Source organism: Saccoglossus kowalevskii, chromosome 21 (genome assembly GCF_978046115.1).
Source record: "Saccoglossus kowalevskii chromosome 21, keSacKowa6.1, whole genome shotgun sequence".
NCBI lineage: Eukaryota > Metazoa > Hemichordata > Enteropneusta > Harrimaniidae > Saccoglossus > Saccoglossus kowalevskii.
Genome location: NC_140661.1, coordinates 8376913 through 8392779, shown reverse-complemented (window position 1 = coordinate 8392779; position 15867 = coordinate 8376913). Strand labels below are relative to the sequence as shown.

General features: G+C 33.7%; 2 protein-coding genes across 2 annotated transcripts in view; one reads left to right on the top strand and one right to left on the bottom strand.

The window, feature by feature from the left end:
* LOC100372004 (MYCBP-associated protein-like) overlaps positions 1-218 on the bottom strand; it is a 70239-nt gene extending 70021 nt beyond the window's left edge. The window contains exon 1 of the mRNA XM_085495008.1: positions 66-218. The gene's annotated coding sequence lies outside the window, so the exon portion shown is untranslated. The remainder of the gene's footprint in view (positions 1-65) is intronic.
* LOC102807297 (phosphatidylethanolamine N-methyltransferase-like) overlaps positions 1-13776 on the top strand; it is a 30180-nt gene extending 16404 nt beyond the window's left edge. The window contains exons 3-6 of the mRNA XM_006812058.3: positions 2057-2172; positions 6248-6393; positions 8453-8564; positions 11441-13776. Of these exons, the coding sequence (XP_006812121.2) occupies positions 2057-2172; positions 6248-6393; positions 8453-8564; positions 11441-11567 (501 nt within the window). The 3' untranslated portion in view covers positions 11568-13776. The remainder of the gene's footprint in view (positions 1-2056; positions 2173-6247; positions 6394-8452; positions 8565-11440) is intronic.
* The last annotated feature ends 2091 nt before the right edge of the window (positions 13777-15867 follow it).

Below are 15867 nucleotides of genomic sequence, written 5' to 3'. Positions count from 1 at the left end.
TAAAATCACACAGAAGCTAGGCATGTTAAGGCATAAATAAATCACATCTTGACATGCAAACTTACCTCAGCTCAAACAGTTAATCAAATCCTCATCAAATACTGCATAAAATCACCTAGTATAAATCCACACTCGCTGAAAATTCTGAAGGTGATTGCAGAATATCAGATGTAAGAATTACCTCCACGATCACAGTCTACTAATTTGTGCAAAGAAACAGCTTTGTATTCTTGACAACAGTCCATGATTGGCAGAGAGACTGATGGTGATGTCGATTGATATGCAAATTTACAATGTGGGTCATTGTTACCAACTTGATATCAATAAAGTACTGGTGAATTTTATTGGTTGGTACATGCCTGTGTAGTCAATCCTTCTTACCATGGCAAATTACATCTCTATGATTTTATAAATGCAAAATAAATATCAGTTGTTTTTTTTTGGGGGGAGGGGAGGTTTAAATGGAAATAATGCTAAACATGCTGTGATAGATATGCACAACTGCATCGGAAAATTCCCATACAGTGATTTTTAGGAGTAAAAAGTTGTTTATTGTCACCATGTTGAGTTCCGTGGGATAGGTGGATTCAATGACTGAAGTTTAATTTTAAACCATTGTTACTGTTCTTTTTCTATTCACCTCACTTGCAGGCATTTTCTTTTTTCAATGAAGTCGTTGATGAGATCACATTAAATAAAATAGCTACAAGCAATATATATAGTTACTGACTGGCAGCGGTGTTAATTATGTTCAACCTCTAAGATCAGGTCTTGTTGGTGGTACTGTGAAAAAAAAAACCCTCTGTGGTAGTGATGGCCTGCTGTCTTGTTCTGCTCTCTGATTTGATTAAAATAAAAACCATCAAATAAAACATACCAGTATGCTTCAATGCATTGCCAGCGGTACACCTGTATCAACACCCTACTAGGTGTTTACTTTTTAAATTTTGGTTTTTTTTGGATATCCACACTTGGTTATATTACTGTAGAATACTTTATTTTTGCTTGGAATTTATTTTCGCTGGAGGGATGATTCCGTGAAAATAAAATCTAGCGAATATACTTTTTTTCCTATATTACACATTAAACTCATCAAAAATCAGTGAAAATAAATTACATACAAAACGCCAAAAAGGTGGTGGTGGTCCTTGCGTTGTGTCCTGTCCAAGATGGGACTCATTGCTACATAGACAATACCACTTTAACCACAACAATAATATTAGACATTATGTAGATGGGCATTGTAGCCAAATAAATACACAATTTAAAATATCTAGTAAGTGAAATGAAGTGATTGATTGATTGAGTAAAGTGTGTGAATAAGGAAAAAAAAACAAGTAATCATGAGCTGAATGAGTACTAGATGAGTATGTGATCTCCAATATAAAATGACCTGAAAGTTTGTTTTTTTTCTATTGCTTTACCAAGTTACCAGTACTATTGCATGATTGTCACATCAGTGGGGAGACTTACATAATGTGCTAAAGAGTTTTGTGTTAAGGTCAGATCAGTGAAAGAGAGTTTGTAATGATAGGGTTTTCAATTTGTAATCTATTGTTAAATAAAGTAGATTTGACATCAAGTCTCCATTAACATCAGGTTTTATAATCTTAAACTGTACATGTAGTTGTATCATTCATATCATGGTTGCAAAAACTCTGGACACAAATGATGATTACCTAGCACTCGGGATGTTCTACCCTAGCAATGTGCTGAGAATAGCTCCTGAAACACCCCCCCCTTCTTCTGAAGCTCTGAAAGTGGATGCCTCTTCAGAGACATGATTTTTTTTGTCAACCAAAAATGTTGTTATAGCCTCCTATGTTTCCTCAAAATCTACTCCTGATTTCTTTAGGTTTCAAGAATCAATTCAGTGAAAACATTTTTTTTTTTTTTTTTGCAACTTTAAAGTATGTTCAAATTTCTTGTAAACAGACAATGTTATCTAGATGTATTGAGCATGTGCAAAGTGATGACTTGTATGAACCCACATGAACACTCTTCCTAATTATGTTTATTTATTTATGTATTTATTTATTTATTTATTTATTTACAGGTAGCTAGATATGAATTTCGCTCTCAATTTCTAAGTAGATCCTGTGGTTCTCCATTTAAGGGATGTATTTTATTAGGAATAACTATTATATTACTAGGAATATTCAGGGATTTCAGGTATGTTTGATGAATCTTTCTGTAACCCATCTTTGTCAAATATATTTCATCTGATCCATTTTATTTTTATAGCCGATACTATAAAATCCTTTTTTTTTTGCTTGGAATTAATTTTCGCTGAAGGGATGATTCATTGAAAATAATTATCACTGGACGCATGGAGCTGGTGGGAACAGCCACTGATGGTGCTATAGTTTAGCTACTGTATTTTTAGCTCCCGTAAAACGGAGCTTATGTGGTACCGGTGTCTGTGACTCTGTGACTAAAATTTGTTTCACTGATAACTTAAGATCTACAATTTCAATTCAAATGAAATTTGACACACAGCTAATATATGATGAGTAGATGTGCTGATTAGATTTCGGTGCAATTCCATGCATGTTAATTAGTCAATTATTGCATTAATTAATTTATAACTTAGAGTCTTTAAAGTTTCTTAACAAATATTGGACTAGGGTGAGTAGCCTAATTTGCATATTGCAATAATGTATTCTGTCGCAAAAAAAAACTAGTAATATTTCATTGGAATGTCTGCAAATATGCAAATTTTAGTATATAATGATTTATTATATCATGATGGATGTTATTTGAGCAGATTCAGCGACTAAAAACATCAAATGTATGCGAGTATGGGGAGTACGCATGCGCAGTTACAAGAGTGACGCAGCCATTTTTTCAGTTTGACAAAAAAGCAGTACCCTTTCCGATTTTCATGAACGCAAGTTCAATTTCACTTTGTGCGTCATATTCATCAATAGACAAAATCAAAGACAGATGCCGTACAACTTTCTGCCAATCTTGATTCATAAATGTGCTGGTTACATGTACAGTGTTCTCCTCGGGCCTGCGTCGCTTAGACAATAGCCACGTAACTTTCGTTTCGCCCGCGATTCTGCAGTGTTCTCATCAGGTCTTTTAAGGGTATCGGGTCCGATACTGTTCTTTCTTTCCACGATACTTTTTCCCCAAAGCTGGGTCGTTTCCAGGCCATTGTTTTGCAATGATGAATCAGAACAGAACAATTCGTGTGAACTGATTGATCCTAACTTATTATCTGAATACTCGTATTCACCTGCGGGTCTGCGGATACTTCGGCCTACTTTCAAGCATGAATATAGAAGGAAATCAACGATTTTTTTTCAGTATCGTTCCAGACTTTGCAAGAAATTTATATAATAATCACAGTGATCACTACTATTGGGTTCAAAAATTATTTATGATCATTCAAAATATAGTGGCCATGTCTGTCGGTTCAACCCAGTACTGACCTTCACCACTATTGCGATGCCACGAGCAGAGAAAAGGAAAGCTGAATCCTTGCGTCTACACTTAATCCATGTATAAGGCAGACACCCGACAGCAACAGCAAGGAAGTTTGTCAGTTTTATTCAAGATATAAATTTTCTATTTTACGCATTGGAGCTACACAACATGACTGAAAGCACTTCCAATGTGATCTAATTTGTAAACAATCTCTTTGCACATGACTCCCAGTGTCTTCTCCCCGAGCATACAGTAATGTTTCACATTTGTTTTCGCATAGTTTCCATCTTACTCAAATAAAACGAAGCAGTTGATTTCTATTTTACTTAGTGTTTATTCTTGTTTGATATTTTTAAACAAAAATGCACACATTAAACAAATAGTAAATATGCGAGTTTTTTGTTTTTGCCGAACGACGACAAGGAAGACAAAATGGTGGTAGTTTTGTGTAGGGTCGATCACGATCTTCAGTTTGTATCAAAAGCACGTCTCACAAATGAAATTTTTTTTTTTTCGAGCGATAATTTGATAGCAATTAAACAAATTTCAATCGTTGGCATATGTAAGGGCTGGATCACTTACTTTCAAGGGCTCAAAGTCCAGACGAACATTAAACTACGATGTTTTTATTTATCTGTTCTAGGTATGTTGTACTATTTTGATGATTTAATTTCAAGAATCTGTCAAGGAAACAATCTGTTGTTACTTTACATGTTCACGTAGGTTTAATTTAGCAGATTTTACTTGTCAGAGAAAATAGCAAAATTTGCCCATTGCGTCAGGAAGATCTATCCCGATTTGCTGCACTGAGGTTAATTGCGGTTTTTACTACTCCATCGCTAATGACACTAATTACCAAGAATTAAAAAAAACAAGTGAAATTAAGTCGCATTGGGAAAAAAATCCATAAGAAAATCAAAGCAAAAATTATTCAACTGCAGATGAGACAAACCCCGACCTCTAGAAATACCTCATTCATAGAGTGCTTCATTAGTGCCCTTTGTTTACAAGTATAGTGTCCTTGCATGTTTTTCAAAATGCCCATATCAAAATTTTGTGTTTCTATATACAGTATGTGATAGATTCTCAGACATCTTGATCAATTTTATTGATGGATTGACCTACCGGTACATGCAATTACATTCACTTATTAGGCAAAGCCTATACCTTTATAATACATGCTCTGATCACACGGGAGCTATTTACAGTTTAACTTTGATTTCTTATGAGTTGTGTTTTATTTACCATACTGCGCCCTCTGATGGCATAGTAGTGTAATAAAGTTATTATTATATACAATGGAAACCTATTTAGACTTGTCAACGCTCATGTTGGCTAACAGTGTAAAAAGTGAAGACACTTGTTAAATTTGGTGACCAGCTTATAGTATGTTAGAAAGAGTGTACAGTCTTCAAATAACCACAAGAGACAGAGTGGGGGGTCAAGATCGAATATACACGATTCTGGCATTTCATAATAAGTGCTTTCTATCAATAATTGCAAAAAATCAAAAAATATACATGAGATATGTGTACGTCATAACAGCATTAAAGGTTACAATGTATTAGCATATTGTGTACGCAGTACACATGCTTTAGGCCCTTTTTCCATATTTCACAGCACATGCGTCATCACAGTGAGGACAATTGCAATCATGCAAAGTAACGTTCAGCAACGTCAATGAGATTTGGCAATCAAACCTCATTGATGGTGCTGAAAGTTGTGTTTGTATTCGAAGCCCACACATAAGCGACGCTAACAGATATATACACAAGCTAACAAGCCACACCAACCCAGCAACTGTTCAGATTGAATAGGATTTGTACACACTCCCAGCATGTCATACTCTGTCATATGCAATTACAATTCTGGTTGCCCCATAACTCTAGGTGAACTCCACTAAATTAAATCTATGTGAACATGTAAAATAACAATAAAACTCATTGTTTCCTTGACAAATTCATGAAATAAAACACAGTGAATATGCTCAAAACATGTCAGAGAAAAGAAATGGTTTTAATTACTGCTTTACAAAAAAAAAGAGGAGTTAGGTTAGATTAGACAATGAATCCTCTCTTCCAATTTTTTTTGCAAACTTGGTGCACTCACAGTTTGAAAAGTTCTGTCTGTGGTTCAATGAACTCAAAATGTGGTTGCTTTGATTGAGGATTAAGGTAATATCTGCTACTGTATTTCCTCTATTAGAAGCACATTTCCAATAGAAGTGCAATTGCATTAATTGTATGCTTGATCATTGAAATATAATTTATTTTGACCGTAAACGCACATCGGTCATTTAAGTCAGCTCATGCCCTACTAATAGAGCAAATTCAGTATGGTACATTTTATTTAGGGACATACCGGTATGTTCAAATTCTTCATCAAATTAGTTTACCTAACAGATAATAATATCAAATTTGTAGTGTTTCCAAAACAACAATAAGCTTTTCGGCTTATTTGTATTTTTCATAAAAGCAAATATAATATTAAACAAATAGTTACAAAGGTAAGGCTCAATATTCAGTTTTAATTACCCAAAAACGAAGATTATTGCACTGAGGTCAATAATTACTCGCAGGTCAATAAAACTGAATATTGACTGACACTGAGGTCACTATATGTTTTATTATAGTGAATAAATGAACATAACATAAATCATCAACATCTTTTTTAAACAACTATGCATGAAATCGAGGTCACTGGATTCTGAGATATAATGAGTTTTATTGACTGCCACATGACCATGTTCTGACCAATAAAAGTGACGATCTTACACACAAGATATAATGAACTGTGTTATTTTCATTGACAGGTATCAAGTGGCGATAGATCACCAGCCTAAATTAAATTTACTTGACACACCTTGGATGAAATTACTAGCAATTATGTTTATCACAGCTGGTGTAATCTTCATCTTCAGTAGTTACTGGGCACTTGGTTTTACAGGCACATTTTTAGGTGAGTAAGTCAAGTGTTTTGAGTACTGCCATGGTAATTGGTGTTTGTTGTGTTTTCCATGCAATCCTAACATATGTAAAATACATTGTTTAAATAGTAAAACATCTGACTAAAATAAGATACTTGCTACCTCTTACATAACACGAACAAGTGTTGATATTGCGCCAGGTTTAAGTTGTCGGCGCTTCTCTTTAAAATCTAGTTGTTCTTTCATGAACGAGGACAGTTTTTCAAATAAAGAATCTGAGGTAAAGTGGACACTACATATGATGGTGCCAGGTGGTAAGGAGAAGTTCCACCCAAACCTTTTCTCGTTGCTTTCACGGTTTCTGTCCACTAATGTCACACCTTTGGATCGATTGGAAACATTTGAATACTTACACTATGGCTATACATATCACACTCGCCCACAACACAATGTTAAAATCATCGTCATCAATGTTTGTTGTGAAAACAACCTCTAAAAATCTCTAAAAAAAAAACGCCGACTGAAAAATGTATATTGTTTAAAAGTATGTTGAATGACAGTGTTATAAAAGTATGGCTCAAGAGTATGGCTTCCTCTCATATTTTGGCGGCGCACTTTCAGCGGAAATCTGGAAACAGTTGACTGTTTCAGGATAAAAAATCAATAACTGTTCATTTCAGTGGGACGCAGATCTAAAATGGAAATGTGTGGGTGGGCTTTTCACAGACACTTTAGCTAATATGCTATGCTATTTTCCTGGGAAGAGTATTGTTAATACAGCAAATCTTGTACCCGATAGTACACATATCTGCTCTGATACAATTAAATCAGTACTGTCATTAAACCTCGCATGTGTGTATTCTATACTTTCATAATTGTTCTTCTGTTCTCTCACAGATCTTTATGACTTAATGCACACTACATGCTATACACAGTTCAAATTATAAACTGGCTTTTGAAGGGTGGTGGTCATCATGCCACATCCTATGAGACTCATAGCGGCGTATACAGTATTTTTTAAGATGGAATTCAAACACGATCACTATCAATATCAATATATACACAATTGATTGTTGTGTGAGCCCCTCCTATGCACATGTGCAGTTCTGATGATTGTGATGCTTCAATGTATTAACAGTATTCCCTAGATCATCTCATATATTTTATAATTTGCTCCAATCATACTACCCTGAGTTTTTCCCCCAACAGGGCTGTTTGAACAATGATTACTCTAATTTCTTGGGAGATAATTTGATACCAATGTCTGTCACACTTGTCGATCTATTTGGCTGTCTGTTCATCTTTCTGTCAGTATATGGGTCTGTCTCAAACCCTGTTCCACTTATGTTTCAAGAGTTACTGGCTGGATTGAAATGAAACTTGGAACACAGCTACTACATTGTATATCAGACCAGGGCTGATAAAATATGGTACAAATTCATGCATATTAATTAGGTGATTTGCTTAATAATAGTTTTTGCTTGATCAGTGTGTATCTTTGCATCTGTTTGTACAAATGCAATGATTGCTGTTTGTGTAAATCAAAACTTTCTAATTGATCTGTGGTTATTAATCCGCTGTTTTGCATTATAAACTGTACTAACCAGCTTATTGAATGCCGAGGTGGCAGGTTTTCAAAAATGAATAAACATTGTATATGGCTATACCCTGGCAGTTAACTTATGAAGTTGCAAACTGCATGGATGTTTGGGAATTCCAAAACTATAATAAGATGTTTTTTCAAGATAACCATAAAATCAGAGTACGAGTTTCTTTACCACTAAATTAGCATAATTACTGTGAACTGCTTTAAATTCATGAAAGTAAGTTTTTGCAAACTTGCAACTCATGAAGTTTTGTAGTGAAATTACCCTGAGGGTCATACAATATGGCTTGTCATTGACTTTTGCAAAATTTCTTCTCCAAAACCATTGTGAAATCACCAAATTCCAAAAAATTCCTAGTGGTGAAAATTAAGCGGTCAGGGAAAACTATGTATATTTGGTAATGATCAAGATCACTTTTCAAGTGAGAGAAAGTAAATTACTGACTTTAATATTAATGAGATGCAACTTATTATTCCTATTGCAGGTGATTACTTTGGTATTTTAATGAAAGAAAGAGTTACATGTTTTCCATTTAATGTAACTGATAATCCTATGTATTGGGGGTCTGTGTTAAACTTCTTAGGAGTCGCTCTATGGTAAGTATATAAGAACATATTGCGTTGCATTTTAGTTTTGTGTTTTCACAGTGTTGACTTCAGTTGAGATCATTCATTAATCTTTATTGGATGATATTATATGATGATCCGAGTTCTTCTGAATATGTACTGTATAGATACGGGTAATAACTTTGCAGGTTTTTACTTTTCCTCATTTACAAATAGAATTTATTGTTTTATTCACAAACCAGTGAATTTAAAACTAGTGAATATCTCTGCAACATAAAATCTGCTGAAATTGAAGCCAACACTAAGTGTAAATTTCTGATAATTTTCAGCATATGTTGCAGATGATTTGATTGTTGTTTTAAGATTATTTATCAATGATTTTTTATATCTTCATAATATATTTCATATAATAATCATAAGACCCAGAAAAGCTACAGGAATGATCTCATAATAATACAGTGATTTTTTTCTTGTCACCACTACTGAACCTGTGTATATTGACCACCCAAGGAACTTTATTAAAATGATCTTTATAGACAAGTGGTCTTTATATGTTGGATGGTTTATTTTTTATAGGTCGCCAACTCATACATTGATCATACTATTGCACATTTGACCTTTTCACCACCAGACTTTCTCTTCCAACTGGGCTGTTTTCTTATATTCTTCAATGTTTCTGGAAATAAACCTTTAAAATTAATTAAATAATTCTTATAAATGGAATGTTAATTTTTATTTTGAACAAAGGCAAATCTGTAAAAATATTGTTGAAATGGTGGTCACATAAGACAGGTGGTTTTTATATAGAGTTGGTCACCAAGACAGATTTGACTCTATTATAAATTACTTGGTGCTTGTGTTCAAGTGCTTATTCATCTAACAGAAATGCCTGCATTATACATAAAAAGCACACTCAATGACAATTACATACATCAATGATTCACAAAATCTCTGGATGAACTTTAATGAAGGCTGCCACATGCCATCTTGAACAACTGATTTTTACATAGCAACAGTTGGCATGACAAAGGTCAATAATCCAATATTGTATTTTTCTAAAAGTAAAGGCGTGTAATTGCATATTTGGGTTGTCAAATTGCACTGGCTGTACAATTATTGTTAACATTTACAGTAAGTCTGGTGATGAAGTAATTCCTTTATGAATATTAATATGATATGAAAATAACAAAGATTGTGACATCTTTCTGGTTGTGTAATTGTTTGTCACTTAAAACACCTAAGAACAATATCGACACAGAGCAAACTGCCTTTCACAGAATCTTGAGAGAATCTTGTCACTAGTGAGTGCAATTTATTCTTTCTTTCATGGCGCACCAAGCCACAAGAGGCCTGTAACTAGTAATGGATCAGGCATTCTGATTGGTTCATCTCTTTCCTGTTGCTTGCTCTATTTCCCTTTGTTACCTGACGTCATCGCTTATGCTTATCGTCGTTAAGGGGTTTCCGTTTACTTTCGAAAATTGGGCGAATAAAAACTGGGTTTTTTTTATCAATTTGTACAGAAACAGCGAGAAATGCCAGAACCATCTCAAATATTAAGTTCATGCTGGCAGACTGTATGGGCATTACAGTAAATTACAGAAAGCGAATATTCAAATGTTTTCAAATTACGTCACTTGGTCACGTGCCTTTGGGCCAGAATCCCAGCCCAGTGGAACAATATGGCGATTACTAGTTCCGTCATACTTGCCATTCGCAAGGGACGCCGGAAACCAGTGAAACTTTCACCCAGCTATATCAAAGGAAAATCTTGCCACTAGAGGGCGCAAATTATTCTCTTTTTTCCTTTAGGTCTCACGTCACTGATTAGCCTATCAGCATTTTTTGTAGCCCTCAAATCCTATAGTTGTGATTGGCCAATTTTATCTGAAACGCAATGTATGAAGGCATACTGCAATTATGTCAGCTGTTAGACTTGTGTGTGTAGCTGTTTACTGGTGACCTGTGGATCTGGGCAACTCTCAATTAGACACTTCCAAATTGGCTGCGTGTCAGAGAATATTGAAGGTAGAAAGACTGACAAATCTTTGTGTTTTGTTTACATCCATTTTGAGCTAACCAACATGTTTTACTGGCTAGAATTATGTTACATACATGTGGTTTCAACAAATTAAAACAATATTTTGATTTTTGTAACATTTTTTCTTGGAGATATTCACCCAAACGCTGAAATTGTTGTGTATAGGATTCTAATTAGTGGTATAAGACCTTTACGCATCTGCATCCAAGAAGCATTTCACCACTAGAGGGCGCAAGTTATTCATTTCCCTTTCACTCATCTACATCAACGAAACATCTAAACACTAGAGGGCGCAACTTATTCTTCAATTTACATGAGACGTGATAAAAATAATACAACCATCTATTATTTTGTTTTGTTGTCTGTTTTAACCTTATTGAGCACCAGAATACCATGTTTCTACATTCTAATACCCCAACGGTCAATATGAACAGTGCTCACAGTTGTGATCTTAATTCAGTTTTATATTTAACTGATTATTTAGTTTTGGGGTAGAAACACAGATCTTCAAGCTTGAGATATAAGACTTGCTTAGCTAATCAGATGTATAGATTCAGACTATAACCTTTTCACCACCAGTTACCCCATTTCATCACAAATTCACAAAATTGTCCTGTTTATACATGTAGTCTCAACTTTCCTTCAGAAGATTGGGACAAAAGTAGCGAAATTTTTTGAGTGAATACTGAATATTGACTCAAATTCGGTCTGTTGGCTCCAAAATTAGGCTTCTTTTATCAGAAATATTGAACAATATAACAAAAAAGTTTGGGCGAGAAAGCCTGTTGTTGAAAAGGTTAAAGCATATTATAATTTGAGATGTTGAAATTAATTGTAATACGGTATATGTCTTTTTTGTTTTCAGGAATGTGAGCCCAGCTGGCTTTCTGTTAACAGCACTTGTAGCAGGTTGTTACAAGTTCGCATTATTTTTTGAAGAACCATTCACTGCAGAAATTTACCAAAGAAGAGGAGAAAATAAAAAGAAATAGTGACATTTGATATATAATATAAAACTGTATGGTAAAATCAAAATATTTTGTTATTTTTATTTTCAGCAAAAAGAAATAATGAGTACTTATTAAATGGAATTGGAATTAAAATGAAACAAAGTAACTTATTTTATAAATGGGCATTCCGATTATTTATAGAAAATATTGTCCTGTTAACGATTATTGTTCGTCAGAGAGTTAGCCAATCAGCTGTGTCGTTGCAACTGTGTGCCATTATGGCAATAAAACATGGTTTATTTTTTGTGTTCAGTCGGCCTTTTTTTTTAAAACCGTCTGCAATCAGTATCTTAGTATAGAATACCAAAGCAAAAAAATATATTTTTAACTCAAAAATATGTTTTAAAAAAAATATTTTTTTATCCTAATAAAAATGTGCTTGCTCTGTTTTTTTTATAATTTAGATGAAATAAATGAGAAATTTAGATTTACAAAACAAATTAAAATAAAAATTTTTGTATAATTTAAATATGAAAATAAAAAAATGTGGGTGCATGTTGATTCTGATTTTTTTTTTTTCGGGTCCTAATTAAAAATAAAAATTCTAAGATGTGAAATAAAGTATTGTTTTACATATGCAATTTGGTATGGGTATTGTTTAGCTTTTAGATTTAGAATAAGCAATAATGTTTTGTTTACAAACTATAACACTTTGTATTTTTATGGTATAAATATAGTGACCTAAGTAGTACCGTAAAATCTGTATTAGAAGCCCATTCTTTTTGAACAATTGAGACCCCAAAATTCACCATTTCTCATACGTGTAGATGCTCTAATAGAAGCCGCATCCACGGCTTTTAATGCAGATTTCCAGTAATTTACATTGGGAAAACACAAACCATTTGACTTCTATGATTGCCCAAGTCTGTGAGATCTTTTCTTTAACCTTTTCACCACCAGACTTTCAAGCAAATTTTTCAGCATGTTTTTTTCTTCCAATATTTTGTGAAGTTGTGATGAAAACATGTAACTGGTGTTGAAAAGGTTAAACCATTATTATGTGGGTTTGTCTAGATAAATGAGGACAGTATAACACAAGCTCTCTTTCTATAAAAACTTTCAAATCAAATTTACTTTTGGAATGAAAGAGATGATCACATAACATTTTTATAAAACTCCAGCATCATAACTGGCTTCATTAGAATGGATGGATTACAACAGCAACAACTCACTTCATACTAGTACCTCACCTTGCCTAGTATCTGTATACTAGCCTCACAAGTGACTGTGCAGCAGTCCCGGAAATACGTTAGAGAATTTCATTTCAAAATAAGCAGATGTATTTGTATTGTAATGATGTGTAATCATACATCATCTATTATGAAGAACTTTACAATAGATCAGTGATGGATCCTCAACTCTACTTGTTTCATTTATCTATGTCACAGCACTGCTCAACTCCAGAGGGCGCTTGTTAGTGGAAATTAATTCACTTTCCTATTGACCTTATAAGAATTATCCAATTAGAAATGTTTGCCAAATACAGTATTTTCTCACTTTTAAAATGCATCTCCAATAGATAAACCGGCAATAGATCACTTTCATGACCTCTACATGTCACATTATTTTCTCTGGTATAAAAATCAAAAATGAGTTTCTTCTATTGATTTTTTGGGACTATTTGTTTGAGCTGCTTGAGTAAAATGTTTTTGTTAGAAACAGACAAATTAAAATGCCCCATTTGTGTATGTATGTTTGTTGCTGTCATACCAACAAAAGTACCAGGATGTGTGACCTTTAGAGGTCATAAAAGTACCAGGATGTGTGACCTTTGGGATCATGAAAGTGACCTATTGCATTTGTTGTATCCTGGATCATTGAAATGTGTCTATTTTGAACATTTACACACCTCTTTCATTAACCCAAATGCATGCACTATTAATAGAACAAATAAGGTATGCCAAACATAGTATTTGCTCCATTATTATGAAGTGCATAAAAAACAAACATTTTTGTATGATGGATCATTAAAATATGACTTCAGCATATGCACGACTAATACGAATGACAATTATATTTATGAATTTATCCGCTTTGTGTATAAATATATCGACTTCGATGAAAAACTGTTGGTAGTTTGCTTTCAATTCCCGGTAACTATTTTTAAACGGCAAGAAATGTAACTTTTGCCAGTCCAATTATAATAGTTTAGCCTACTTTCCAATAAAGTCAAGATTACACCTGAACAAAACTATTTGTCTTTCTGATTTGAATTCATCACATCCCCCCCCCCAAAAAAAAATTCTTGTGTGTAAATGCATTTATTTTGCCTATGGATCTAAATATAACCTTAGCTTCTTTTAAATTTGACAACCGTTTTATTTTCCAGATGCATGTAGTTGATCAGAAAATATTTGTTTTACCTTGTATATTTGAATATCTTTCGCATAATGCATTGGATGCACAATAGACAAAATTTGAATTTATTTCCCACAATGCATTGCTTGAACAATTTTAATTTCTCCATCATATGCTCAGTTGGTAGATTTGAATTGCTCTACCATAATGCATTGCATGCTCAGTTGTTGCAAAATTTGAATTTCTCCATCATATGCTCATTAACATGCTCAATAGATTTGAGTTTCTCTCCATCATATGCTCATTAACATGCTCAATACTAGTAGATTTGAATATTTGAATTTTTCTTCATCATATGCTCATTAACACGCTCAGTGGATAGATTTCAATTGCTCTACCATAATGCATTGCATGCTCAGTTGATGCAAAATTTGAATTTCTCCACCATATGCTCATTAACATGCTCAATAGATTTGAATTTCTCTCCATCATATGCTCATTATTATGCTCAATATATTTGAATTTCTCCATCATATGCTCATTAACATGCTCAATAGATTTGAATTTCTCTCCATCATATGCTCATTAACATGCTCAATAGATTTGAATTTCTCCATCATATGCTCATTAACATGCTCAATAGATTTGAATTTCTCTCCATCATATGCTCATTAACATGCTCAATAGATTTGAATTTCTCCATCATATGCTCATTAACATGCTCAATAGATTTGAATTTCTCCATCATATGCTCATTAACATGCTCAATCAATAGATTTGAATTACTCTTCCTTAATGCATTACATGCTCAGCAGATGCAAAATTTAAATTTCTCTCATGCTGCATTGCACTCAGATGAAAATAAAAATGGATTTCTCTCCCAGAATGCATCACATGCTCAGATACAAAATTTGAATTTAACTGCCAGAAAGCATTACACTGTTGAAATTCTTCCCACAATGCATTGCATGCACTGTAAAAGTAAAATTTGAATCTCCCATATTTATTAACATGCTACGTAGAGGGAAAATTTGAATTCTACTCCCATAATGCACTGCATGCTCAATGGATGCAAAATTTAATGCATTGTAGATAAGCTCATTGACTGGTCTGTAACATACTTAATACGTTTTGTCAATATTTAAAATTCATTTATTTGTTCTAGCCAAACAAATCTCATTCCATAATGCTTATTGGTGCTGCATTTGTGAACTATGCTTTAGGTACAACTGCCTTTAATAGTGCAGCCGAGTCTAAGCATATATACAGAAGACAAAATTTGATACATCAAAACGCATGTCAACAAACAAGCTGCCAACTGATTGGTCTAAATATTAGGCATTAGGGTTGGGGAGCCAATCAGGTGCAACCTTACAAATAGATACGCAACCATGCACTGATACAACCTGATTTCACTCGCATGCATACAACAAGCCTTAGACAGCATTTCTTGTTATAAAGAATGGCACATGTATTTCCCTAATACAGGCTATATACAATGAGCAAATATAAGAAGGCAAGTAAGCAAACAATTTAGGCATTCTCAAAAAATAATGGTACAGATTTTTGACCTGAACAAAAAAAAATTAGATACATGCCGATATCAAGAAAGCTAAAAACTCAAGGTTGAAAGTACCAACCAGAACCAGTTTGTGATCCGGTCAGAACCAGTTTGTGCCTAAAACTGATATGAAGTTGTTTTTTTAATCATTTGAATTTTTGATATGACAAAAAATGCTCATGCCCCTGGCATTCAGCATGTGTAGCCCCAAACCACAGATGAACCCATTATTGTGTTATTTATAAAATAGAACTGAAAATTTACTTTGCATGCAAAGACTAAAATTGTCGAAACTCTACAGCATATATTTGTCTAAAATGCATTTAATAAACAGAAGAAAAAAACAAAAAATTACATCAACATAAGGTCTTTCGTCTGATACAGAAAATGCATTTTCCTTCCCTTTTTTTCAATAAATGTATA